We start from the raw sequence: 25,757 nt of genomic DNA, 5'->3' as shown, positions 1-25,757 counted from the left end.
CTCCCTACGCTAGGATGACCTCCATTGATCTGGGATCAATGATACTGGTCTGGGACCAGTGGTAGGAGTTGTACCATACTATGACGCTGACTTCGGGTCGGTTGAGACTGGTCTGGGATTAGTGGTACATACTCTGAGACTGACTTTGAGTCAGTGGAGGATGATATTGGTCTGGGACCATTGGAGTTGTACTCACTATGACGCTAACTTTGGGTTGGTTGAGACTGGTCTGGGACTAGTGGTACATACTCTGAGACTGACTTTGAGTCAGTATGATACATCCTCGATCATTTCTTCTTCTTCATAATTCGGACAAAAGTAGAGCAGAACAGAACAATGCAAGAGCATAGCAAAACAGTACAGATCAGTGTAGGGCAGAACAAGACAAAGCAGATCAGGAAGAATAGAGCAGAGCAGGGCAAGGGTCAGGTTGTACAGGGCAGTGCATTTGATGGGTGAATAGTAATGACCGATAGACATATTGCATATGAAGTTCTCCATGGTTGAGAGGGAGTGTTAAAATTGGCAACCAGGGCAAAACTTCATGTGGGTCATCTTATTCATTGCTGATAATATTTTTATTAGATTCCTCTCGTCGAGAGGTGGAGGATTGATATAAAGATCATCCGATTCCGATAAGTATTCATGGAGATATGAATTTATTTTGATTATGGAATTATTATCAAGCCGACCTACAACTCATGTAGGCTCAGAAGCCCAACAGTCGCATCTATTCACCCACCAACGTTGTGTATAAATATAAGAGGACTTTTCCTCATTTGGACTCACTCATCTCATCACATCTCTCTCTCTCTACTGCGCAGATATGAGTCTCTTCTCTACTGCGCTGAAATGGGTCTCTCTCTCTCACACATGTGAAGCCGGAAGCTGTTGAATTTGAAGCTGCAATTGCAAAAGTAAAGATTGATTTGCGTGGCCTAGAAGATCTCCTCCTTAGAACTGCGCTGTAGGTTCATCTGAATCTCCTTTGAAAGCCGCAACTTTTGGTGGTGGAATGAAATCAATCCGATGAACGATTTGCAAGATATCAACTGCCCTAGTTTGAAGCCGGAAATTGCTGAAACTGAAGCTACAACTGTAGAAGTAAAGATTGACTTGCGTGGCCTAGAAGATCTCCTCATCTGAACTGCGTCGTAGGTTCATCTGAACCTCCTCTGGAAGCCAAAACTTTTGGTGGTGGAATGAAGTCAATCCGACGGTCGGTTTGTGAGATATCGTCTGCCCTAGTTTGATAATGAAGCCGCTAATGCTGATGTTGTTGATCTAGGGTTTGCTACTGCTGATATGAATCAGATTTATTGTACTATTTCTCTCTGCTGAATTGTTGAAGATAAAAGAAGATTTGATCAAAGGGTTTCCCCACACATTGTGGGGTTTGTCCCTGGCTAGCCGCCACATCTTGTGTCTCTTGTCTTGGCTTGTTTTCTGTCGATCGTTTAATGTTCTATCTGCACTTTACTTTATGTAAATGTGATTGCTAATCGGTGGAATATAATAAGAAAAAGAAGTAAACTATTATAAGCATAGAACATACCATAACTTAACAGATCTATAATCATAAACAATCTAGGATCAGATGTAAATTGACCATACAAATGTAACAAGCATAAGTAATACAAAAGCATGGAGGAAAACTCAAATAGCTTTTATTGATAAACAAGAAAAATCCAGGAGGAGTTAAAATCAGTTGTTCCGACCCAGCAAAGAAGCCCCTCTTCACCTCAAACAAAGCTTAGATCACCCAACAATCTGATGTTTGTCTCTAGAAACCAACAACAATTCCTTACAATATGCAAAATTCCAGCCTCTGGATCTCTGGGATGAGGGATCCATATACAGATATCTGTAAGGGGAATGAGTCAGCTTGTGATTTGATTAGTGTCTTCTCTCTGACAGTTCTTGCTTCCACTTGGAGACTGAGGGCCTCTTACTCATCCTTGGTCGAATTCAGTGAGGCAAGTGTCACAGGAGAAGATTCTGGAAGCTTCCATTGCCTCTCCACCTCACGGAATGACACTGCCATTTGTCATTTCTTGCCCATCGCACCCCACAGAACGGACTTTTGAAATGCAACGCACCCTCACAGTGTATTTGGATGAGATGCAACACACCTAGCCAGTGGAGCAGCTGCAATGATCCTGTTTTGACCAATTTTGAGTAGTTTCTCATGGAGAACTTCTGGGAGAAGCTATAATCTGTTGACCTTGTTCCTTTAGGGGTTAGAACAATATTTTTAGGGACTTAGGAACCCTTGGTTTATGGACATTTCATGCTTGGGGTTGTAGGGCACAAAAATGTCTATAACAATCATACTTCAAAAGGAATTGGTAAATCACCTTTTTTTAATCTTGATGTTAAATTTGAGCTGCCCATGTATAACGGTGAAGTGAATGCAGAGAAGCTTGATAATTGGATTCATCAGTTGGAGGTGTTAGCCTCCTATTGCAATAGGTGTTCATATTTCATGATTGACAGTTGAAAATGCCAAATATGTCATCCTTTTCATGCTGCAAAGGTTCCATATTTCCATATTTAAATTGCTTGTTTTAGAAATGGAGAATAAAGATCTGTCCAAACTGTTTAATCTTGGCAGATTATTAGATAGGTAGAGAAGCAAGGGTGCTCAACTGCTTAATCTGAGCCCCGGAAGAAATAGGGATCGATTTAGATAGGAGGATAGCCAAAAGAAAAGTTGAAAAGCTGGGTTTGCTAGTTCAAGTGCGCCCAAACCAAAAAGAAGAGAAAATGCTAGGTAAGTAGGCCGACTAGGTAGTTCTGAGGTGGCAGAATGTTGATTTGTGATCCATTTCATGTTTTCAAGTGTTATATCTATTCAAATTACAATTGCAAGGCAAAAATCCATTTGGAGCAGATCGAGTGAGGCATGACTAACTTCCCCTTCTTCCTTTTCCCCAAATCATTCACTAATTTCCCCTAAAAAAGGTCAAGATCTGCTTGATATCTCTTAAATTCATCATTTTTCATGATTTTTCCTTCTTCAACCTCTGTCTTTTGATACATCCCCTTCTTGTTTTTGACCATGATCCATGATCTACTCTCCAAGTGATCAAGCTTCACTGAAGAGCACTACCTCTGATACCAATTGTTGAAAACTAGATCACTACTTAGAGGGGGGGGGGGTGAATCAATAGTGATGGTATTTATATCAATTTTAAATCTTTTTACCACAATATCAAATAGCCATGCACATTCACAACATTATCTTAACTGAATATGAAAGAAAAAATAAACTCAAAACATAATAACCATGAGAAACATCAACACAAGCATGCACACATAAGAACACAAGTATTTCTGATGGAAACCATTTTGGAAGAAAACCACCATGTTGTTGTTGTGTTGCTCAATTCTTTTATTATTCTGCTGAACAAATTGTACATGGATTAGCTTAAACCCATAAGCTGGAAAACTTAGCTTCCTTCATAGTATGTTGGCATTTCCAAACAGGAAATTTGTGTCTCTCATAAATCTACGGAATATCTATCCGCTAGAAGCTCCCACAACCAACGATCGTCGCCCAAATATCATTTGACTATTCAAATCCTATTGAAAGGAGAAATATATTCCTTCTACTGAATCCGTCAAATCACTGTCTACTTTGAAGCCTCCACGCCTTCACTTCCTCCATGCGAACCATGTTTCATATATTTTCCAACTGGGTTCTGAATTTGCTTAACATGAGAAATTCAACGTCAGCATCATTCTACACATAAAATCTAAATCAAAACTCTGACTCGAAGGAGGGAAATTATTCACTTCTTCTCACACCAAAACACTATTCTCAAACACATTATAAGCTGCTAATTTTCTACCACAAACAACACATAAATTCTTAATAATCTTCTCAACTCTATCTCTTACTTCTACACACAATACTCTAATAAAACATTGCAAAACTATGTGAGCAGTGGTTGCAATCTCTACCCACTCACAATGCCCTCACAATGGCATACTCTTACACTCTCTAGACAACCAACCAAATAGACTCAAGGCCTTCCTCTATTTATCAATTTTCTGTGTTGAGTAACTTAGTAAATGCTACAAGTTATGGACCACTCAATAATTATTTTCACAAGTTTTATATTTGGTTGAGATAGGCTTGACCAAATCAACCCACTTACTCCACTAGCCTTTTGATATTTTCAACTTTAATCGGCATCTAGAGGCTCCATTACCTTTTCCAACAATATGTCGAAATTTTTTTATCATAAGCTTCGCCACAATACCAAAATTAGCTAAGTTGTGCGAGGAATGCAGAGAAAAACTCGTGAAAAGACTCGATCGCACACACAACATTGCAAAAACTCGACTGGAGCTCCTCAGTCGCTCTCACATGTTTGTCTGTCAGTGAGTGTAGACTTTCAGTGGCTCTCATGACCCACCATCTATGTGGCTGAGGCATAGGATGGTCAAAGTCATCTTTCCTTAGTTCAGAACTTACCCAAACTTCTTCCAGAGCTTGACAAGTCTCTGTAGGACCTCTAAAAGTCACTGACACCTCCGCAACACTTCACTAAGTCACTTCCACATCACTATCATCAACATAAGTTAAACTAGGTTGACTTGGATGCCAACTAACAACCATACTAGCACCTAGGCCATCAAACTGCTCCACAACAACTTTGTCATCAGTATGCAGCTCCAGAACATGTCAGACATCCTCCAATACCTATAAAACCATCTCAAGCATTCATAAAAACTTGTAGATCCTCTCCAAGCCCAATGTATAACATCATCAACATGGGAGACCTAATCCAAGACATGGAGACCTGATCAACAAGACTCCTCAACTCTAACTCTTGTGGCAACCAACAACACATGTATGCAGCAACATGATCAAGAAGATCATCGCATCTCCATGCTAGTAGGCATACCAAGGACCATCTACATATCATCCATACACAACCACCTGTAGCCACACATACATATGCATAACCAACTAACCTGCAACCCATGTTATCAAGTTGACATCAAAGCCAACCAACCAACACATTTGCAACACACATCAATGCCAACAATTTCATCACTAAGAACATTCATTACATGTTATACCATAAATAGCATATGCAAGAGCCAACCAAATAGCTTTTAAAATTATCTTCAAGAAAATTAGGGCATAATAGCATTTACTCTAGTTGCAGTAATCACATACATTAAACAATTTGCAAAGAAAGATTCCATCAATAAGAGAACTCGTAAAATAGTCATGCAGTCTATCCATCCATATTCAAGAAGTAGCTCCAAGACAAGGTAAAAAATTAATTTCCAAATACCATAGTGCATCCCAGATACTCCAAAAGATCCAAGAGAAAAGTGTGATATTACCTATGAGGGCAAAAAATCCCAAGTGATGATGATCAATTCTCACAAATGAGACTCACTTCTATTTATATAGTCTCTCTAAATCGAATCAGCGTAATGAACCCCCAAAATTATAAAATAAGGTGCTAGAAAGAAGTCTTGGTCACAAGTTGACCAAGTAGCTGTTAGCTCTGCTACAGGTTACTGATGTTCGAAGAGCAGCAGTGGGCTCAATCCTTGGTTTTGCTGAAAGAAGGCTTCAGCTGGTCATTTTTTACCTTCTTCTCATCGTTTACACTCTCAACACCCGCTAACTCCATTTCACCTCCAAAGCCCTATATAAGCCTATTTTCCCTCTAGCCCCCGAGCGCGCAACTCAAACCATAACGTGATCTTGTCCATACGACCCCGCGCTTCCGCTGCTGATCGTCATCCTTCATTCACAGCTGTTGATCATCCCGATCCAACGGTCTCCGCCTTTTCCCCCCGCACGTTAAACCACGTTCAGTTCCCTGCCATCCGATCATCCGTCGCGTGATCCGACGACATACGCTACTCCTGACCCCGCTAGCCGCCCACGCGTTAACTCGCGGGGAAAGCGGTATTAACCTGTCCCATCCGCCATGCGTCGTGTTACGAACGTGATCACGACTTGTTGCACGAATACCACCACCTCCGAAAAGCAGTGCGGGGAATACCACTTACCACCGTCCCGCCCGTCCCCGCGCATTATCTCCTGCGCTATTCTTCTGCCCGATAGCCGTCGGATCTACCCGACCGCGATCTGACGGCCCACGATTGTATGCCCCTACTTCCTCTCGATAGCTCCCGCCGAGAGATCTCTGCCACCCATTCACTCGATCCAACGGCTGATGTATAATCCCCGGCCTGCTCATGTGTCCGCCATGTTGTACTTGTGTCTTCGACCTGTATCATACACCCAAAGGACGAAGCGATCAGCTACCAAGTACTCTGCGCAGTTACTACTTCAACTACTGCAATCAAGAGCAGTATGGTCAAAGGACGTGCCTTGAGCAGATTATGGAATTTATCAGTTATGGAGCTTCTTTCAGTGAACTCTCCACCTGCTTGATAAGTACAGCAAAGCATCCAATAAAATCAATTGTGTTCATTAAAGCCAGCAGATCGTAGTAGAGACTCCATTAGAGAGTTAAGGTGGTTGGTGGTCCATTATGGCCCCTCCATGCATAGAACAGCAGAATATCTTTGTAAACAAACTCTATATATACCCAAAACACAGATGTAATCAGGGTTGATGGTTGTTTTGATGTAAGGTTCAACTTCTAGAGACTGTAACTACTGTGATACTTGCAGCCTCTGGTCTTCATTTTCAGCTAATACAAGCTTCTTCTGTTGTTAATTGCTCACTTTCCACTTCTCTGTTCTAGGTTGTGCCTGTCATGCATTTTTCATGTGCTCTTGATATTTAGCATTTGAGGGGTTGTCATCCCACCTCTGTGTTAGAATCTAGTATGTATCATTGAATGTGTTATGCAGGTTTCTGTTATCTTAGTGCCAGAGAGTTGTCATCCTGTCTGTGCATTAGGAAATAGATTTGCAGACCTCTTTACTGGTTGCAGCCGGCGATCACATGGTCTTATGCATCTGCTAGTGTGGTCAGTATTCTCCATGTTCACTTAATTCTCAAACTGTGAGTAATTGGTGGTCTAAAGCCTTGTAGTCTGAGGGTGTTCACCCATATTTGGAGTTAAGCATAGTAGAAGTGGTTGTTTGGCTTGAATATGCATCATTCCTCCCATTCATCCATTTCCAACATTTTGTTGAGTTTGTAATGTTCTCGAGCATCTCTGAGATACAACCTAGGAGAGTTTCTTAGGGTGATAACATTAATTGGCACTGTTGCCGGGGAATGGAGATTGAAGCTCAGCTTCCCTGAGAGAACAACACAGTTCCAGGTTTTGATGATAGACAAGGCCTGGACACATTTCTGGTTGTAATCATCTATCTGGCGACTCCACTGGAGGAAGACCAACCTTTGGCGACTCCACATTGTAGTCCTGGCTCAGTTTGAGGCATGCTCGGAGAAATCTTCAGAAATCACCAGTTAACCCAGTGCCCGATCCTGAGAAAATCGTTAAGCAGAAGAAAATTTCATAGAAAGGAGCATCAGGACCAGGCAAGCCTTAGAAATCCCATGTATCTCTGCTAGTGAAGAAGTCACCTTCAGAGATTCATAAAGCTCCTTAGTCATTCATTTCCCTTTCGGATTTCAGTCCAAAGAAAGCCTCCCATACAATCCATCATATTCCTTTGTTTTTGTCATCCATTACATTGCTTCATACCACTCAGTCTACCAGTATCCTTACACCTAACTCCAGTGATGGCAAGCCAGCAAGCCCTCACAAAGATAGAAAGAATCGTTGCTACTAGGTATGGACCCTTGGTCTTGCCTGTCCCTTTGAATGCCATGCCTGTAGGAGATTATCAGCAATACATGCCTAAGTTTACTAGTACAGGAGTATCAGCTGAAGAGCACCTCGAATCTTTTTATTGTTATGTTGATAACCTAAATATTAATGAAGAGGATGTGTGGATGAGGGTTTTTGTCCAAAGCCTAGATGGGGAGGCTAGAAAATGGTTCAGAGAATTACCCCTAGGTCTATCGCAGACATTGAGGCCCTAGATGATGTGTTCCTAAAGCACTGGGGGGATAAGAAAGATTTGCTCTTTTATTACACTGAATTTGGGAACTTGCAGAGGGAGAATGGTGAGCTGCTGTCTGATTTCAACAAGAGATTCAACCATTTGTACAGCAGAATACCATATGAAGTGAAACCCACTCCTACTTCTGCTATGCTCACTTATGCCAATGCCTTCGATTCTCAGTTCTGCCTACTGTTAAGAGAAAGAAAATGTACTTGTTTGGCCGATATGCAAGATGCAGCCTTTGAAGTAGAATCAAACATTTTCACTGCAGAGAGACTCGAAGGAGAAGCTGAAAGGAAAAGACGGGGGATGAGTTCTCATCGTCCTCAAATCCTGCGATCGGTAAATTAGCCAGGATGATAAGAGTTATTAACCTCTGAAGTTTCCAGATTAAGGGTGGAGCAGCATTCCGAGGAAGCAGGAGCTCGTTGTTCCTTTTCTCTTCCAACTCCAAATCCATATAAAGGAGCAAATGAGCAGTTGCAGATTTTGCAAAGAAATAAAGATGCAAACGAAGATAAAAAGGTGAAGACCCTTTTTCAGAATATAGTCATGGAAGAAGAGCAGTTTGAAGAAGAGGAAGAGGTCCATGGTTTGGAAGATAAGGGCAGTGCCCCTTTCTTAACCAGAGCTGCGTATGAAAAGTCATTATCCATAGGCACTGCTCACCAGTTTGTTGTAGCTACAGAACAACAAGCTCATCAGCAAGAGCAACCAGCAAAAGGTCCCACCATTCTCAAAGAGTCTGAGGCCGAAGCTAGCCCATCTTCCAATGATTATGCAAATCTGCAAATCGACCAACCTGCTGATATCCCTGGTCCAATGATCAAAAAGGGAGGAGAAAGCTCCCCACCATCTTACACTTCTCTATCTGTTCAAGTGACAATCCCTCTTAGTTGCATCCTGGGCTCTGAGGTAGGCCATGATTCAAAGCCCAAGTCTGGTACTGATCATCTCAGTGTTGATATTCTGATGCCTGCTCATGTGGCCTCCACACAGATTCAAAAGGCAGCTTGTCAGATGACAGAGGAAGAGGGTGCACAGTCTTGGGACTCCTCTTTGGATGTGGACTGTTCTAAGAAGGATAAAGGAGCATATGAGTTCTCTGTGTCCCCCGCATAAGAATACATTGGTTCACCATTCATAATAATTGTGCAGGCCACAAATGACACAGAGAATTACACAGTAACCATGGTCATTCAGCAGGTGTACAGAAGCTCCCATGAAGAACATCCAAGGGAGAGAATATACAGAGAGGGGATGAAATATAGATCATCTATACCTAGTAAGGCCAAATGCCCTAAACTTTTTGAAGTAGATGATCAAATAAATCCAGTTTTGCAGCTCTTTGATAAACCGGCTGAGAGGAAGGGAAACAGTTTTGATGGCCCAGCAAATGGGCAGTTTTTGAAGATTCAGGCTTCCAAGCCCTAATATTGTAATTGTGTTCTTTTTAGTGTAAACTTAATTAGACTCCATGCCCAATGGAATACTAGGCAATGTTTTTAAGCTGGTTTTGTATGAAGGCATTGTTCTGCAGTTCTTGAGACCTCACAAGGAGGATCTCATCCCCAAAAGGAGCCAGTGTTAGCTCTGCTACAGGGTGCTGATGTTAAAAGAGCAGCAGTGGGCTCAGTCCTTGGTTTTGCTAAAAGAAGGCTTCAGCTAGTCATTTTTTACCTTCTTCTCGCAGTTTACACTCTCAACGCCCCGCTAACTCCATTTCATCTCCAAAGCCCTGTATAGGCCTATTTTCCCTCCAGCCCCCGAGCGCGCAACTCAAACCATAACGTGATCTTGTCCATACGACCTCGCGCTTCCCCTGCCGATCATCATCCTTCGTTCACAGCCGTTGATCATCCCAATCCAATGGTCTCTGCCTTTCCCCCCGCACGTTAAACCACGTTCAGTTCCCCGCCATCCGATCATCCGTCGTGTGATCCGACGGCATACACTACTCCTGACCCCGCTAGTCGCCCACGCGTTAACTCGCGAGGAAAGCGGTATTAACATGTCCCATCTGCCACACGTCGTGTTACGAATGTGATCGCGACCCGTTGTACGAATACCACCACCTCTGAAAAGCGGTGCGAGGAATACCACTTACCACCGTCCCGCCCGTCCCCGCGCGTTATCTCCTGCGCTATTCTTCCACCCGATAGCCGTCAGATCTGCTCGACCGCGATCCGACGACCCACGATTGTATGCCCCTGCTTCCTCCCAATAGCTCCTGCCGAGAGATCTCTGCTGCCCATTCACTCTATCCAATGGCTGATGTATAATCCGTGGCCTGCTCATGTGTCCGCCATGTTGTACTTGTGTCTTCGACCTGTATCATACACCCAAAGGACGAAGCGATTATCTACCAAGTACTCTGCGCAGTTACTACTTCAACTACTGCATTCAAGAGAAGTATGGCTGAAGGACGAGAAGGACGTGCCTCGAGCAGATTATGGCGTTTATCAGTTATGGAGCTTCTTTCAGTCAACTCTCCACCTGCTTGATAAGGACAACAGAGCATCCAAGAAGATCAATTTTGTTCATTAAAGCCAGCAGATCGTAGCAGAGACTCCATCAGAGAGTTAAGGTGGTTGGTGGTCCATTATGACCCCTCCATGCATAGAACATCAGAATATCTTTGTAAACAAACTCTATATATAATCAAAACACAGATGTAATCAGGGTTGATGGTTGTTGTTTTGATGTAAGGTTCAACTTCTGGAGACTGTAACTACTATGATACTTGCAGCGTCTGGTCTTCATTTTCAGCGAATACAAGCTTCTTTTGTTGTTAATTGCTCACTTTCCACTTCTTCTCTGTTCTAGGTTGTGCCTGTCATGCATTTTTCATGTGCTCTTGATATTTAGCATTTGAGGGGCTGTCATCCCACCTCTGTGTTAGAATCTAGTATGTATCATTGAATGTGTTATGCAGGTTTATGTTATCTTAGTGCCAGAGAGCAGTCATTCTGTCTGTGCATTAGGAAATAGATTTGCAGACCTCTTTACTGGTTGCAGCCGTCCATCACATGGTCTTGTGCATCTACTGGTGTGGTCAGTGTTCTCCATGTTCACTTAATCCTCAAACTGTGAGTAATTGGTGGTCTAAAGCCTTGTAGTCTGGGGGTGTTCACCCATGTTTGGAGTTAAACATAGTACAAGTGGTTGTCTGGCTTGAATATGCATCATTCCTCCCATTCATCCATTTCCAACATTTTGTTGAATTTGTAATGTTTCCGAGCATCTCTGAGATACAACCTAAGGGAGTTTCTTGGGGTGACAATAGTAGCTATCACAAGTTATGAATTAACCATCCATATGCAAGCCGAGTTAATGACATCATGATGATATAAGGATGTTGGAGGCCACATTGACTCCTCTAAATGCCATGATGAGAGATAGGGCTCCAATAAAGATGAATTAGCGGATGGCCCCTAATTTTTCATGCAAGTCATCATGTGATGCCCCATACATAGTGCATTTGGGGCACAAAAACTGGTCTCATGGGTCTCTTGATGAAAGATAAGCTTGTAGACTACTCCAAATGAGGGCTCTGATGATGGTGTCTGCCATCCCAAGTCTCAAAGGTGAGACAAACCTACTCTGAGCCTTGGATCAGGGGCCATGATCATGCAACGTCAGTGGTGGCACGTTGGTCCAAGTGCATCATCTTACGAATAATGTGGGGTAATAAACAAGATGTTGAAGGTGTTGAGGGTGCCCATAACATGAAATGATGCTCCAACACATGGAGTCCCATGGCTCTCACCACATCTCCTAGGGGTGTCAATATGATCCTCTAATGGGCGTCAACCCCAGTTAAGTTGCCCAGCGCATGATGAAACCACCTACCAATTACATATAAGATCTAATGTACTTCCTCACCATCAGGTGCAACAATTCATTAATGCATTTAAGTGAATCAATCTCGTTAATCAAGGGCACATTGAAACTTCATAATCGACTTACCTTCCAAATTTTGGGCTTTAAGCTTGTAATAGTGTTACTTCCCTAGGTAGGAGTAGTTAATAAACCTTATTAGGTGTTCCAGGCCCAAAGGGGAAAGACATGTACAAGGTACATCTTTCAATTGATAAGGGTCATGTGAATAATGTTGAGATGAATAAGAATACAGGGTCTTAGAGCCAAATGCCATGGGTTCAAGGATGGTAATGATGAGGGATATCTACATATTTGGGTGTATTGATGTAGGTGGGAGAAATCATGCATACATGAAGTTACCTTGGCCTTTGTTTTTCCACCTTTCTTCATTAGCCTTTTGCCTTTTCTTTATTTATTTTTTGCATTACCGCTCGAGGCTCCAAGAGATGAGAGCATGATGTGTATGCATAAGTAGTGATTACCCCCTTAAAATGGGTCAGTTCTTCACCCACCATGGGTTGGGATGTGCATGGGTACCTTAATGATGTGGGGGCACTGATAGGGCTTTGGGAACCAAGGCGGTGGCCATAATGCAGGGGGAGAGCTCATGTTTGGCTTTTTCCCATGTGCTATTTTAAAGTGGGGCAGTTCTTTGCCCACAATGGATTGGGATGTGCATGGGTTCATTAATGATGTGGGGGCACTGATGGGGCCTTAGGAACCAAGGTGGTGGCCATAATGAAGGGAGTGTGCTCATGTTTCACTTTTGCCCACGTGTTGTTTTAATGTCTCGGTCGTATCTTTCATTTTATAATATTATTTTCTTTTGTTTCTTGCTTGTGGCCATGAATTGACTTTAACATTCTTTTAGTTGCATCAACATCCGAGGCAACATTCTAGGTTCGACCCAAACATGTGGATAAGGGGAGGGGGTGTACCAATGCCTTATGGACCCAGAGAAGGAAGATGATGAATTAGGGCTTGTAATGTGCAAAGGGGAGTGAAAATTTGTAAAATGGGAAAACAAAACCGTGCTACCAAAATCAAGTTTTTACAAGTAGTGCCCTCCCTGAAGCCAGAGGCCAATAGGGGAGATCCCATGGGTCTAGGATTTAGAATTAACTCTCCATTTAAGGCGAGGGAACAAAACTACATTGAAAACCCTTCTTCCAAGTTGCCAAATAATCCATGCCCAAAGTGCCAAGGAAAAACAAGCATAAGCACCCAATTGCATAATGAAAAACCTACCTTTAGGATTGGATTGCCCACCTTCAAACATATGCTCTCGACAAATAGGCAAGGGAACATATGACTAGCTAAGGAGCAGAGATCAAATGACACAACACATCCGCTACACTGGTGGGCTGTCAAGGGTTGTTGGCTGTCAGCTAAAGACAAATCTAGGAGAAAATTTCTCCTATGGGTCACCCACTTTTGGTGGGTAACACATCCCATTAATTATATTTATATAAAAGAAGCAGAAAGCCAATAATACATTTATCAAGGTTACTTTGAACATGTTCACAATTTAGAATTTATCAACATCGAAAATTTGATACGAGGCTTCATTACACTTGACACTTTCAGTTCAGATACGCACAAAAGTTTAAAACATATTTGAATTGACACGAACATGAAATTTACCTACAAATCCAATAAGAATTGGAAATACTCAAATCCGCCGAATGTCTACCCTCATCCCACTAACACATTTTGAAGTTGAAGATATATCCCAATTCACTTAGTTTTCCCAACATGTTGACCGGTAAAAGGCTTATAATCTGTGCCATTAAATGTTTTTAAAGAACTGGTCCAAGAAACACTAAGATGTCGAGTTTCATTAAGCCAGTTAGTCCTTGTATCACCCATGTTTGAAAGGGAATATATGCTGCTAACACCACAGGAAACACAGAGTCCCCATGTTCAATGTCTTATGTCCATGATCTATTAATGCATGTTCAGACTTTACAAAAGTTCTCTACAGGTGAAATCAATAGCAATTTGCAATAGTTGGAATAATTCACTCTCTAAAGTAAAATGGATTTCTTTAGAAGGGAAAAACAATCACGCACAAGAAAATCCTAAAACAAATGGGAACCCGAGAATAAATTAGAAACTTAATAACTAAACAACATAAATTTGGATTGCGCAGGTAACATTCAAAACAATTAGATTGATGCTCGCTTCAAAATTCACTAAAGAAACCAAACATGATGCAGGTGATGGTGCACATCCTAAGTATATATCATATCATCCATTATGGTCATCACCAAAGACGGTATTCATTTGCAACTGCATCAAATCTGAATTTACTCTAACTTGGAAATGGAAGAGGCAACATTCAAGGATAATATGCAGACTCTACTTTTCCCTTTATGCACCACATGCATTTCTTGAAATTTAAGTCACACAAGTTTTTAAGAGATGAGAATGTACATATAAACAGTTGCTGACAATTTCAGACAACTGCATGACCTTCGACACAAGGGTACCCCTATTACCTGAACCTTCTGTTTTATTCTACATTTTGTTCCCTGAAGTCAGGAAGAACATGTGGTGACAGTGATAACACATACCTCTGTTTCCGATCAAAATGCATAAATCTAAGATTGTGTTGTCAATATAATATGCATCAACATGAAAGCCTTGTTTCCACATGAAAACAAGTTCATGTACTCAACTGAAAATGGTGGTGGCTTCTTCATTTTGAGACAAGGAACCCCTCACATAAAACCAAATCTATCAATACCAGAAGAAAAACTATGACAATGTAAGGAACTATAGGTCAAACACACAACAAATCAATACTCTATGAAATCGCGAGGACAAAGCAGTTTTCAGAATTTGCACAAGAGTACCAAAATTCCTTGATTTAATAATATGTGCTGCAAGGCAGGAAACAGGTTGTTGCTATACTTGTTTGCATTACCAAATATAGTACACTGGGGGTACCTCAACGGTAAAGGCAGACAAGACATCAGCTTTCTGATTAAGTTAATGGAAAAGAAATTTTCTGCAGCCAGGTACCAGGAAGAAAGTCATGAAACTGGTTTCAGCCTGCACGTATGATACAGCATCTGCATATGAACAATTAAACAGTAGGGTTAGTTCATTCCTAAAGGAATTTGAATGCTAGTAATTCCAGAGTCAAAATCAGATTCCACTATGAATCTACCCGAACAATAAATACAAAAATACACTCAAGTAGTAACCTCATTAACATAGCGTTTTTTCTTTTGCATAAATTTTTGTTAAAAAATTAAAAAATCTTATCCAGGCTTTGAATTCAAAATTCTTCCATTGAAATTTAAGATTCAATTCAAATAGTCCACAGGTTTTGCACTTATGTTCAGCTTCAAATTCTGGATATGCTTTCATTTATTTATTCATTCACTTTGCATTAAAAACTATGTTGCAGGAAATGAATAGAAGAGGGCTGTATCCCATGCTTTTCCATATGGAAATGCAGAAATGCGTGTGTTACACCTCAGAAACATGCATTCCACGTGTGGAAATGCATTTCATGGCCATACCACTCTGCACACAGTGCATTTCCAAATCATTTTAGCTGAATTTTTACTTGATTTTTGACTGGGCTTGACCAAACTGGATGGCAATAAATGGTAGCAAGTAATAGCTAGCATTTCCTTTATCTTTCCTTTTCTATCCTTTTAGATAACTTTGTATTTAATTACCATTAATTGTTTCAGGATGTTTTAGAGTGGTTCCAACCTCATCGGACTTCATATGGAGAAAAATAGCATTTCATATTCCACTCAAAATTCACGAGACTTCACCGTTTTCAGGATTCCAGAATTGGAAGGATTGCAACATTTTCATTGGATTCTATCATACATGAGGATATGGGATTTGTGTTTAACTAAGAGCACCGAGACCTTTATGCACTGTGATGTTGGCGTCACTGATTGTTAAACTCCTCTTTCATCACCTTAGCAAAAAGTGTATCCTTTACTCAAGCCAAAATCATTGAGTAGGCATGTTAGGCTTCTACCATATTTTAAAGCTTGGATTAGGCACTTAAATCAAATTTGGATGGTGTTGACTGATGTCCCTGGAGGATCAAGGCAGAGGCAAGGCTAGATGACGAGGCAGATAATGATAGTAAATTCTAATGATGAGGATCCTAGTATAAGCAATGGTGCAACATTGCTCGTCATTTAAATATTCTTGCTCATTTATTCATAATGCTTTCTTTAAAGGTTAATATATATATATATATATATATATATATTGATATACCATTTCCCTGTCTCCAAATTTTTGGGAGGTTCCATTTTGGAAACTTATACCTGTTTCCCTGTGTTGTGCAACTTGGATTAAACACTTAGTCTAGTTTCCATCAGATTTGTGGATTCTATTGTCTGAAAATATCTCATCTAAATTCTTACAAGATAGGTCTACGGAGGTGATACCATGCCGAAATTATAACGCGTCATTGAAAAGAGAAAATACCTCAAAGTCAATTTTTTTACAGTAGAAACAAAACCATCTGAATTCTATGGGATATTGTCACCACAACATATTGACATCATATCAGGATTGAGAACAGTGACATGCATAAAATTCCAATAGTCCAGAGAGTGTTCTCAAAAGACAGCACAAGGAACAATATGAAGTTTGGTAATAAACCTAGTGAATACAAAACAGTCATTCATATACACTAATGCCAACATCACTTATCAATCACGTAAACTCTTAAGTTAGGTAACATCTTTCTGATGTCAGAGTAATGTCAAGTTTGACAAGGACATGGATAAATACTAAATAGAATCTATTATTTATCTAGGCACATAGCAATAAACTTTATAATCCAGTGTGTATAAAAATAACTTCAAATACTTTTCAAATAATTTCAGATTTTTACTAGTTTAATCTTATAACCAAAAAAGTCACTCAGCCTTCGAATGAATGCCCATTAAAAAAACAATTTTCAAAACAGTTGACTTAAAGATTATATTCCATGTCCTTACCATGGGCAGAACCATAAAATCCTGGTCTTGAGGCAGTACTTCCTGATAATTAACTAGATCACTTAACTACTTAAAAATGTCGAAATACAAAAAATTTCAACTACACATGCCCCCAAGGAGAGGACTTTGAACTACCAAAATATTACCTTATGTGAGAAAACATCTAATCTATAATTGTCATCATCTGCGGTTGTTCATGCTAACTGCTGACTATTGCAAATGGTCTGCATATGTTTCAAATTCAGAAGCCGAAAACTGATCATCAGGTGGCATCAATAAAAATAAAGTAGATAGGAATCCAAATTGAGCATCAACCATATAGTGTATACCTCCTTGTCTCCTTCATTGCTACAGGTGGAGGGACAAGCCATCAAGGTCCTATCCTTGTGTCCATTTCCACCTTACACATGCAACAAAAATGATTAGAAGTCAAATACTAAGGAATGCTATCAGAAGCTATCGGGTCCAACACAAGCATAGATGTAACATTACAAAATATTAATATAAATATAGGAAAATTTGTTACTGAGGTCAAAGTAAGAATAGAAATTAAAACAAATAATTCCAACCTATAGCAGCTTGCATGTTTTGTGTTGTAAACTGCAGAAAATTTGTACCTAAGCGACTGTTTCCCTGACCAGCATGTGTTCTAGCAGGTAACAGAGCTTGCAACTCAAAGGGCATGTCCAAACCACTAGAACTATTAACAGTCATCCTGTTTCCAACTTTTTCTCTCTCTACAGACAAAACATTGCCTTCAGTTGCGAGTGACTGTAGCGTAGACCTTGGCCGCGTTGAGTACGTTGTAGACCAGGACCGCCCATTTGATCCAGCTAAAGCTAGTATGGCATCTGCCTGTTATTTATTCAAAAAGAGCACAACCATAATTACAAGAGGTAGAATATCCTTTGCAAGCAAATGAGATAGCAGGTCATGCTAGGCTATTGCCAAGGCATGACAGATAAGCAGTCCTTGCACACAAACTCAATTGACATGTATATGATTATGAACACGAGAAGGAAGATGATAATGTCTCAGATAACTCTCAACAATCATACCAAACACAATTAACTTTTATATTTCAATCATACCAAACATAATAAACATTTATATTTCAGAAAAGCATTTGAAAAGACACCAGATATTGTAGCACAATCAAGTCTTGCAAAATGCAAAAATTTCCTTTGTAACTTGTAATGATTTCCTGATACAACCAGCAAAAATAGATATGCTCTTCTCCAGACTCGAGATCTGACAAATGAAGAAAAAGTGAAAAAAAACACCCCATAATCCCCAAGCCGAGAACAAGAATCCTTTTTACCAGGTGACTCTAGTTCAACCGTTTCCTTGCAAACCATATCAAAAGACTCAACATGCTTTTATTATAACATTCAAGTGAATCTGAAACTTCCACTTTAAAAATGGGATTGATCTTCAGTGGAATCCATGGACTTCCTCATGTCTCTTTGTCAGTGACACCTAATACCTTTACAACCTAAATGAGATCATCATGCTCTGGCAACAGTGCATCGAATATCCTGAAGGAAATGGCTAGACACAGAAAGAAAGAAATGACGTTTACTCATATTCAGTGATTTTTGTTTTTTAAAATTGATAATTCTGAAAGGCTAGGTATTGTGGAAATGGAAACAGATCCGCAGATTTTCTAAAAGTAGGGATCTCGATTCTCGACACGGAAAAACCACATATATAAAAAATATAAATATTTAAATTAATATTTTAAAAAAGAAAACCCATGAAACAAAAACATAAAAAAAATTCAGATCCCCAAATATATTTAGCTCCAAAATCGTTCTCGCAAACTCAGAGATGCAAACTGCTATGTAAAACTCAAATTTGTGTGTTATACTAGGGGCTATTTTATCGACAAAACTTATGATTTTAGGGCCCCAGACTTTGCCATTTAATCTTTTATTTCACGCTTACAATGTGTATTAAAAAATGATCCTTTTTTGGATGATCTGGCAGCTTCACATTTCTATCAGGCCAGAAACGAATCCTGGGTGGATCCTCTAGCATTTCCCAACTGGAAGGAAATTCTGAGTGCCAGATCCACAAAAACATGGATCCTAGATCCTCCATATGTAGATCCACTAATATACATGAAACTAACATGTTAATCTATTCCATAAACTAGAGTCGGTTGAGTACATCTAGAAAGGAATTCTGAAATATCTGCACTAAGCTACGATGACTGCTTGTATCTAGTATGGATCTCTCCAAATTACTAAGAAATAAGAATCGCCCAAAACAGTGGTGAACATGATAATGGCATGTTGTACTTGGGCCATTACTCTTTTGACATTCAAGTTAAAGGCACCACCCAATTGGCATTACACAAAAAAAATAAGGAAAGCATCAAGGAACATGGCTTTCAATCTGAAATTGTAAATACGAAAATGGTATCTGAATCTTCTTTCTGCATGAACACTAGCATAGACCCATCTTAACCCTCGATCAATCTAGCACCAAGCAGAATAAAAAATCCTCAAAGCGCAAACGGCAAACCCCAATGGTGTTGCACCCTAAATTCCATTTAATAAACATTGAAGTTTGCACCTCTGCTTTTCTTGAATCCTGTTTAATGCATATTAGATCCAAGGTTAAGATAGATCTATGCTAGTTTATTTAGTATAACAATGTCAGTTTTTTAACATTTATGATTTTAGTCATTAAAAAAGGTTGTTGGCTCTTCTTTCTTTATTTTATTTTATTAGCATTACACAAATAGGAAAACATATAGACATGCAGAGATAGCCCTCACCTAGGTTGGGGAGCACCCTGCTTCTCTTGGTGCAATCAATAAAAAAATTTCCCTTAAATCCATACTTTTCAAAAAATTTGGTTAGTCCTGTATTTACATGACATCAGAACTAACAAAATATTAGCTACAAGGCGGCGAGACAAATATTATTGCTTAGAAAATTTCAATATTTATAAAGATATCATGGTCATATAAACCCAAATTCAATTTTATTTCCATAATTGATTTTTTTCAAAGAAATGCACATCCTAGAGAAACCCATTGAGCACTTATTGTCATTCCAAGGATGGTACCTAGGGTGAACCAACCAGTTGCCGTTTTGGCAAACTAACCTAGCGAGAAGATTGAATGAGGCCCAAAATATTCACAAAGGCAGCCAACATGCAGACTTGTCCCCATGACCTCCTACTTGTAATTCACAGCATTCAACCACATCAGCTAACCTGTTGGGCCTTCCTATAATTAAGTTTTATTCAGATTTATCCATATTTTGCATGCTTCTTTATGTGTATGTTGCCACATTTTTTACATACTTCACATAAACGTTACCGAACTTGACTCAATGCTTAAAAGATTTTGGCCAAGATTCAAGAATTGACTCGAGACTCCAAAGATTCGGGGATTGATTCGCAAATTAAAAAAAAAAAAAACTAAAAAATACAGGAATTTTCAAAAGTGTGTGCGTGTATCATTGTTATATCATCTTAGTGCCTATAATGCAAAGCTAACACATTTTGAAATCCTAAATCATGTGATTAAGTATATACATAGAAAAGCACCATGGATTTAGTAGGATGGACCATGGTATGAATAATGGAAAGGCTTATCCTTGATGCCTCGAGGGTCATATAGCTTAACTCCTTCCAAAACAATGACTCCTTGCTGCTATGCTCAACAATCCAATCAGATGTTGGATTGACATCTTCTAACTCAATAGTGAAATTATTAATATGCAATGTTAAATCACAATACTAAACAACTTAGAACATAGTTACCAGACTAAGTCTAGATCTACCTGTTGACCTCTACTGGTCAACTACCCATGCAGTACATCCCCCTTTTCTTGGCAAAAAGGGGCAGCACCTGATCAGCATGTCCGTGCCATCCTGCCATCATCAGCAACTTGATCTTTTTGATTGTAAACCCAGTTTGCATGTATTAATTGTAAATAATCTTAGCAGACATGAGTTTTGTATGTAATTTGCCTAGGTGGACCTAACTTTCTGATGATAATCTACGTCCCGGAAGGTTTTTCGTCTCACCGATCCACGGATCGGCAGAGTTTTCCTTCAAACCTGACCCCAAAGCCGGGATTGATTTTGTCATTGGAATTTTAGGAGAATCCTAGTGTGTTGATCTGCTAGATTATAGTTGTGTCGCAGAACTGGGTGTTTTGTGAGGGTCTATGTTAAAGGGGTTTTCTCCCTTAAGATGTAAATTGTAAAAGTCATGATGTAATGTGTCCTGAGGGTCGAAAAATGTTTTAGCTCCCCTCATGAGTCCTAAGTCCTAGGTCCTAGGTGATGTTTTCCAAAGGTTTAGTTCGATGATCCATTTCAAAATAAATAAATTAAAAAATTAAAAAATGAATAAATATAAAATAATAAAAAATTAAAAAATAAAGCAAAAAACCTAACTAATAAAATAATAATATTTTAAGTGAATAAATCGACGGATGAGATCAAGAGATGTCTTGATCCTCATCAACGGTCGAGATCATTTCTGCATGGATCACTCGAACTAGCCGTTGGAGGCATTTCCTTTAAGTAGGGTGCTAGGGGTCATTTCAGTTTATCTGATCTGTGAGTCTGGACTGAAAAAGCTCTCTTGTAATCTGATTTTCTGGTTAATAAAAAGACTTTGGGGTTCAAAACTGGCTGGTGTTACTCTCTGGAATTGCTGTGAGATGTTTGTTTTTCTTCATATTTCAGTTTTCAGCAGTTAATAATAGCTGGTTTTCAGAGTATTGTGAGTACAGGTATCTTGCTCATGTGCTAGGGTTTGAATGTTGTAGGGTCTCTGGAATAATGGCAGGTATCTCCATTATTTCTTGAAATCTAGCAGCATTTCTTGCCCTCTTTACTGATGTTTGCTTGAGGTGTGCAGGAAATCTTTAGGTGAAGGGTATTTGTGGGCGTTTGGGGAAGTTCTGGGCTGAACCAGCCGACTCCCACAGGCTTTTCTTTGCAGAGCCTAGCTGATTTTGGCCCTGGGTTAATCATTAAGAGTTTCATTTCGTGTTTTACATTGAGAGATTTTCTTTCTGTTCACAGTAAAGTTCAAATTTCTGATATATTGAAAACATTACTGCAATAAATGTTAAATTTGGCTGTTCAAGAGCTGTAATTTCCTTGTAATTCTAGGTTAATTTTGAAGTGGTCTTATTTTGAAGTTTTGCATATATCTGCCGGGCTCTTGCTTTCTGTTTTCCAGGGTTATCATTACGCTGCTCTATCCGCCATTTTCCCTGTCCACAGCAGAAATGCATTGACTTCATGCTTCAATCAGGCAAAACGAAATCATTCTCTGAGGGATTCTTCAGATTTGGTCTCAGTAGCATAAAACGCTCAGCAGGATTCTGGTTATGCATTTAACGTTGATTCAAATGCGTTTTGCTTAGAGTGGTATCGTGGCAGCGTGCAGCGTTTTTCCTTTTTCGTTTTACAGTCAGCTAGTCACATATCTCTTCTCAGGCCACGCCATACATCTATTTCTCCCTTCAAAGCAACAGGGGTTTCAGCGTCTGCATCATAGCAAATAGAGTGAAGTTTTGTTTGTTTCAGGCCTCAATACGTATTCCTCTAACGAAGACGGATTAGCCAGCATCGAATCCGGGTCATGCTCCTTCCTCCTGCGGCTGAGACGTTGCCAGTTACGCCCAAAAACTGCCGGATCGATCATTGTGTCTGCCGCCAACGGGTTCTCTGCATAACCAAAAGGCAGACGATAATATTTCTGAGATCGAAAGCTGATGTTTGTAAACTTGCGTGGGCGTCAAAGCATCGGACCAGTGCTCTCTCGGCCCGTGTCTCCTTCAGAAACTCACGCACAGGTATTTCGTTCACTGTTTCGAATTTTACATTTCGTGGCTAGGGTATAGTAATGCTGGAATCGCTTGAGCGCAGGAGTTTGGTGTTATCCATGTGTATATAAGTTCGCCTCATGCTGTAGATTAGGGTTTTCGTTTAATTTCGTTTTTTCCATTACCGTATACGCATTCCCGTAAATTTTTTTTATTTTTAGGCTTGATTCTAATATAGTTTCATTTAGCGCCATAGTCGTATTTTGATTTTATGTTAGTTCTTTTTTCTTTTAGGGATTTAAATATTTAGATTTAAATTTTATGAAAAGTAAAAAAAAAAAATAAAAAGATTTATTTAGATAGTTTAGTTTTAGACTAATTTTTAGATTTCATATTTTTTAATTTTTGTTTTAAAATAAATATATATATATATATATATATATATAAAATAAAAAAAATATAAAAAAAAAATATAGAAAAAAAAAAAAATCGAAAAATTTTGTAAATTTTTTTTTCTTTGTCAGATCCAGTTATTTTTTGGGAATTATTATCTTTCACGCTGAGATCTAAATTTTCAAGTCGAGATGCGAAGTTGATATCTGGTTAATGGTTTATGATTCGTGGTGGTTTAAAGCATTCATCTTTTTTAAAATTTTCAATTGCTGGATATCATTTTTGTCATTCTAAGAGCATTGTGATCTAGCTGATGATAGATGATCGTTGTTCATGGTCCATGTTTTTATATCATTTAACAAAGTAATCGTCTTATCCGCAATCTCTTAAGGCACTGGTCTGCTCAATAAATTAAATCTTTTTAGTGCTTATCTTAATCGTGTCTCGTGTCTCCCAACCAACTGGTCGACAGTTGGCCTCATCATCTCACAGGGACTCCCCCCCTTAGCCGCGGGAGACAGGCTTAAACGGAGGGATCGGGGATCAGAGTGACAGCCCCCGGTCTGAGCGTTGTCGTGTCAATTTGCGCGACAACATTTTTTGGCGCCGTTGCCGGGGACACTTTGTTCTCGGTGTTTCAAACGACAATCATTCATCTTCTCATATTTCTCATCTCTCAGTTGAGCTGGCAGATTCAATATTTGACAGGCTTAAACGGAGGGATCGGGGATCAGAGTGACAGCCCCCGGTCTGAGCGTTGTCGTGTCAATTTGCGCGACAACATTTTTTGGCGCCGTTGCCGGGGACACTTTGTTCTCGGTGTTTCAAACGACAATCATTCATCTTCTCATATTTCTCATCTCTCAGTTGAGCTGGCAGATTCAATATTTTGGCATCTTTTCATCACATATCTGCAGCGCCTCTTGGGTTTGTTTCCTGTTTGGGTGGCGACTCCACTTTCTCATTTTTTCCCAGACAAGAAGCTTTCCTCATATCTGCTTGTGGTTACTTTTTGGATCCTAGAATCAGATTCATTGTTCAAGTGGCGACTCCACTTCTCTCATCTCTTAATTCTCTTGAGCAGAAATCTCTTTCTATCATCCATTTGATCCCTTGTTGTTCGTCATGGATTATTCATGTAAACCATGTCATTTTACTAATAATCTCCATGATCTTCCGAAAGAGGCCATTTCTAAATTATTTAAGTTCTCGGGTGATGATCCGGTCACTGTTAGACATCATTTAAACATGTTTACTTGTGTAATGACCATATATTGTAGACTTCCTCAATATAATCATGAAGATTTCAATATGCGTCTATTTGTCCATTCTTTAGAGGGTGATGCCTTGAATTGGTTTAATAATTTTCCTAATGATTTTTTCACTTATTTACAAGACATTCTCAATGCTTTTAAAGATAGATATGATAGTTCAAACAGCTTGCGTTCTGCCCCTAAAATTGTGCAACAGAAAGAAAGAGTTCAAGATCAGAATGTGTCATCAACCGGAACTATTGCAGATCAAGTTCATGATAGTGAAAAATCAGGGATAAATGACAATGAAAAGGAAGAGCAAAAGCAAATAATACAAGATTTAATGATGCTGGTGAAAAATATGGAAAGCAACCAAACTAATCTTATCAATGATGTTAAAACTTTACACACCCATCTGGAAAAACGTAATAAGGAGATTGAGGACACGCAAAATCAGCATGCTAAGGAAATTGAGGCCATGAAAACTAAACATGAAACAGAAATTGGAAACATGCAAGCGAATCATGAAGAAGAAATAAATTCCATGCAGCATTGCTTGATGAACATAAAGGAAGAAAATGTTAAAGTAATAAAAGACATGGAAGAACATCATGCCAGACAAATTAGTGCTATAAAGGTTGAACACTCTAGACAGATGGATGCCATTAGAATACAGGTTCAAAAGTTTCAGCAATTGGAAAATGAAAGAAACCAGATAACATCAATAGATCAGGAGCCTTCTCATTTGTTGCAACAAGCTCCATCTTATTATGAGGAGGTTATTAGTTCAGTTGAAAGATGGTTGATTGAAGATGGACTTAAGAATGATAAAGATCAGATGCGGGCTAAAGAGAGACATATCACGCATACTTCATCTGATCGTTTCGAGACAGAAAGTTCCAGCTCATCAGTAATTCATCCTGCCAGAAAGAAAAAGCGCAAGAGGAAGAAAATGAGAAGAAGATTTGATGCATCAGACGGCCGCGAGCTGCTTGATTTTCGGATAGGAAAAAGTCCTACCATATGCAAAATTGGACATGGCACATCCGACAAGCAGCCGACAGATTTGCCTGAAAGCAGGCAAATGCTCAGTATGCACTATATTGAACACATCTGATGCCGTAGGGCATCCTTTGTATCGTATTTCTAACCCTACTCCTCGTTTTTTCCGCATTTTTATTTCTGCTTTAGATAGTTAATAAATGAAGAGCTTTTTTCTTTCCTGTGCTTAATGTATATGCTGATTTTTGGATGGACGCTACTTATTTTTGTGTTGTATGGATGCAGATTCTGGATTCTCACATTCCTGCAAGCAGCAACGTGTCCCCAAGTAGAGCCAGATGTTGACCTCTACTAGTCAACTACCCATGCAGTACATCCCCCTTTTCTTGGCAAAAAGG

At 39.6% G+C, this 25,757-nt stretch overlaps 1 protein-coding gene across 3 annotated transcripts in view; it reads right to left on the bottom strand.

The window, feature by feature from the left end:
- Positions 1–14,688: 14,688 nt before the first annotated feature.
- Positions 14,689–25,757, bottom strand: part of LOC149143461 (uncharacterized) — a 76,078-nt gene continuing 65,009 nt past the window's right edge. For 2 of the 3 annotated variants that reach the window (XM_089446592.1, XM_089446590.1), the window contains exons 5-8: positions 17,474–17,759; positions 17,234–17,304; positions 17,051–17,128; positions 14,689–14,990 (exon numbers count right to left, since the gene is read on the bottom strand). In XM_089446592.1, coding sequence (XP_089302718.1) covers positions 17,099–17,128; positions 17,234–17,304; positions 17,474–17,759 — 387 coding nt within the window. In that variant the 3' untranslated portion in view covers positions 14,689–14,990; positions 17,051–17,098. The remainder of the gene's footprint in view (positions 14,991–17,050; positions 17,129–17,233; positions 17,305–17,473; positions 17,760–25,757) is intronic. The other variant, XM_089446591.1, reaches the window with a different exon arrangement.

Source organism: Pinus tabuliformis, chromosome X (genome assembly GCF_031772625.1).
Source record: "Pinus tabuliformis cultivar Carrire ecotype Pingquan chromosome X, CPIR1, whole genome shotgun sequence".
NCBI lineage: Eukaryota > Viridiplantae > Streptophyta > Pinopsida > Pinales > Pinaceae > Pinus > Pinus tabuliformis.
The sequence above is the reverse complement of the archived record's forward strand: the minus strand, read 5'-3'. Positions and strand labels throughout refer to the sequence as shown.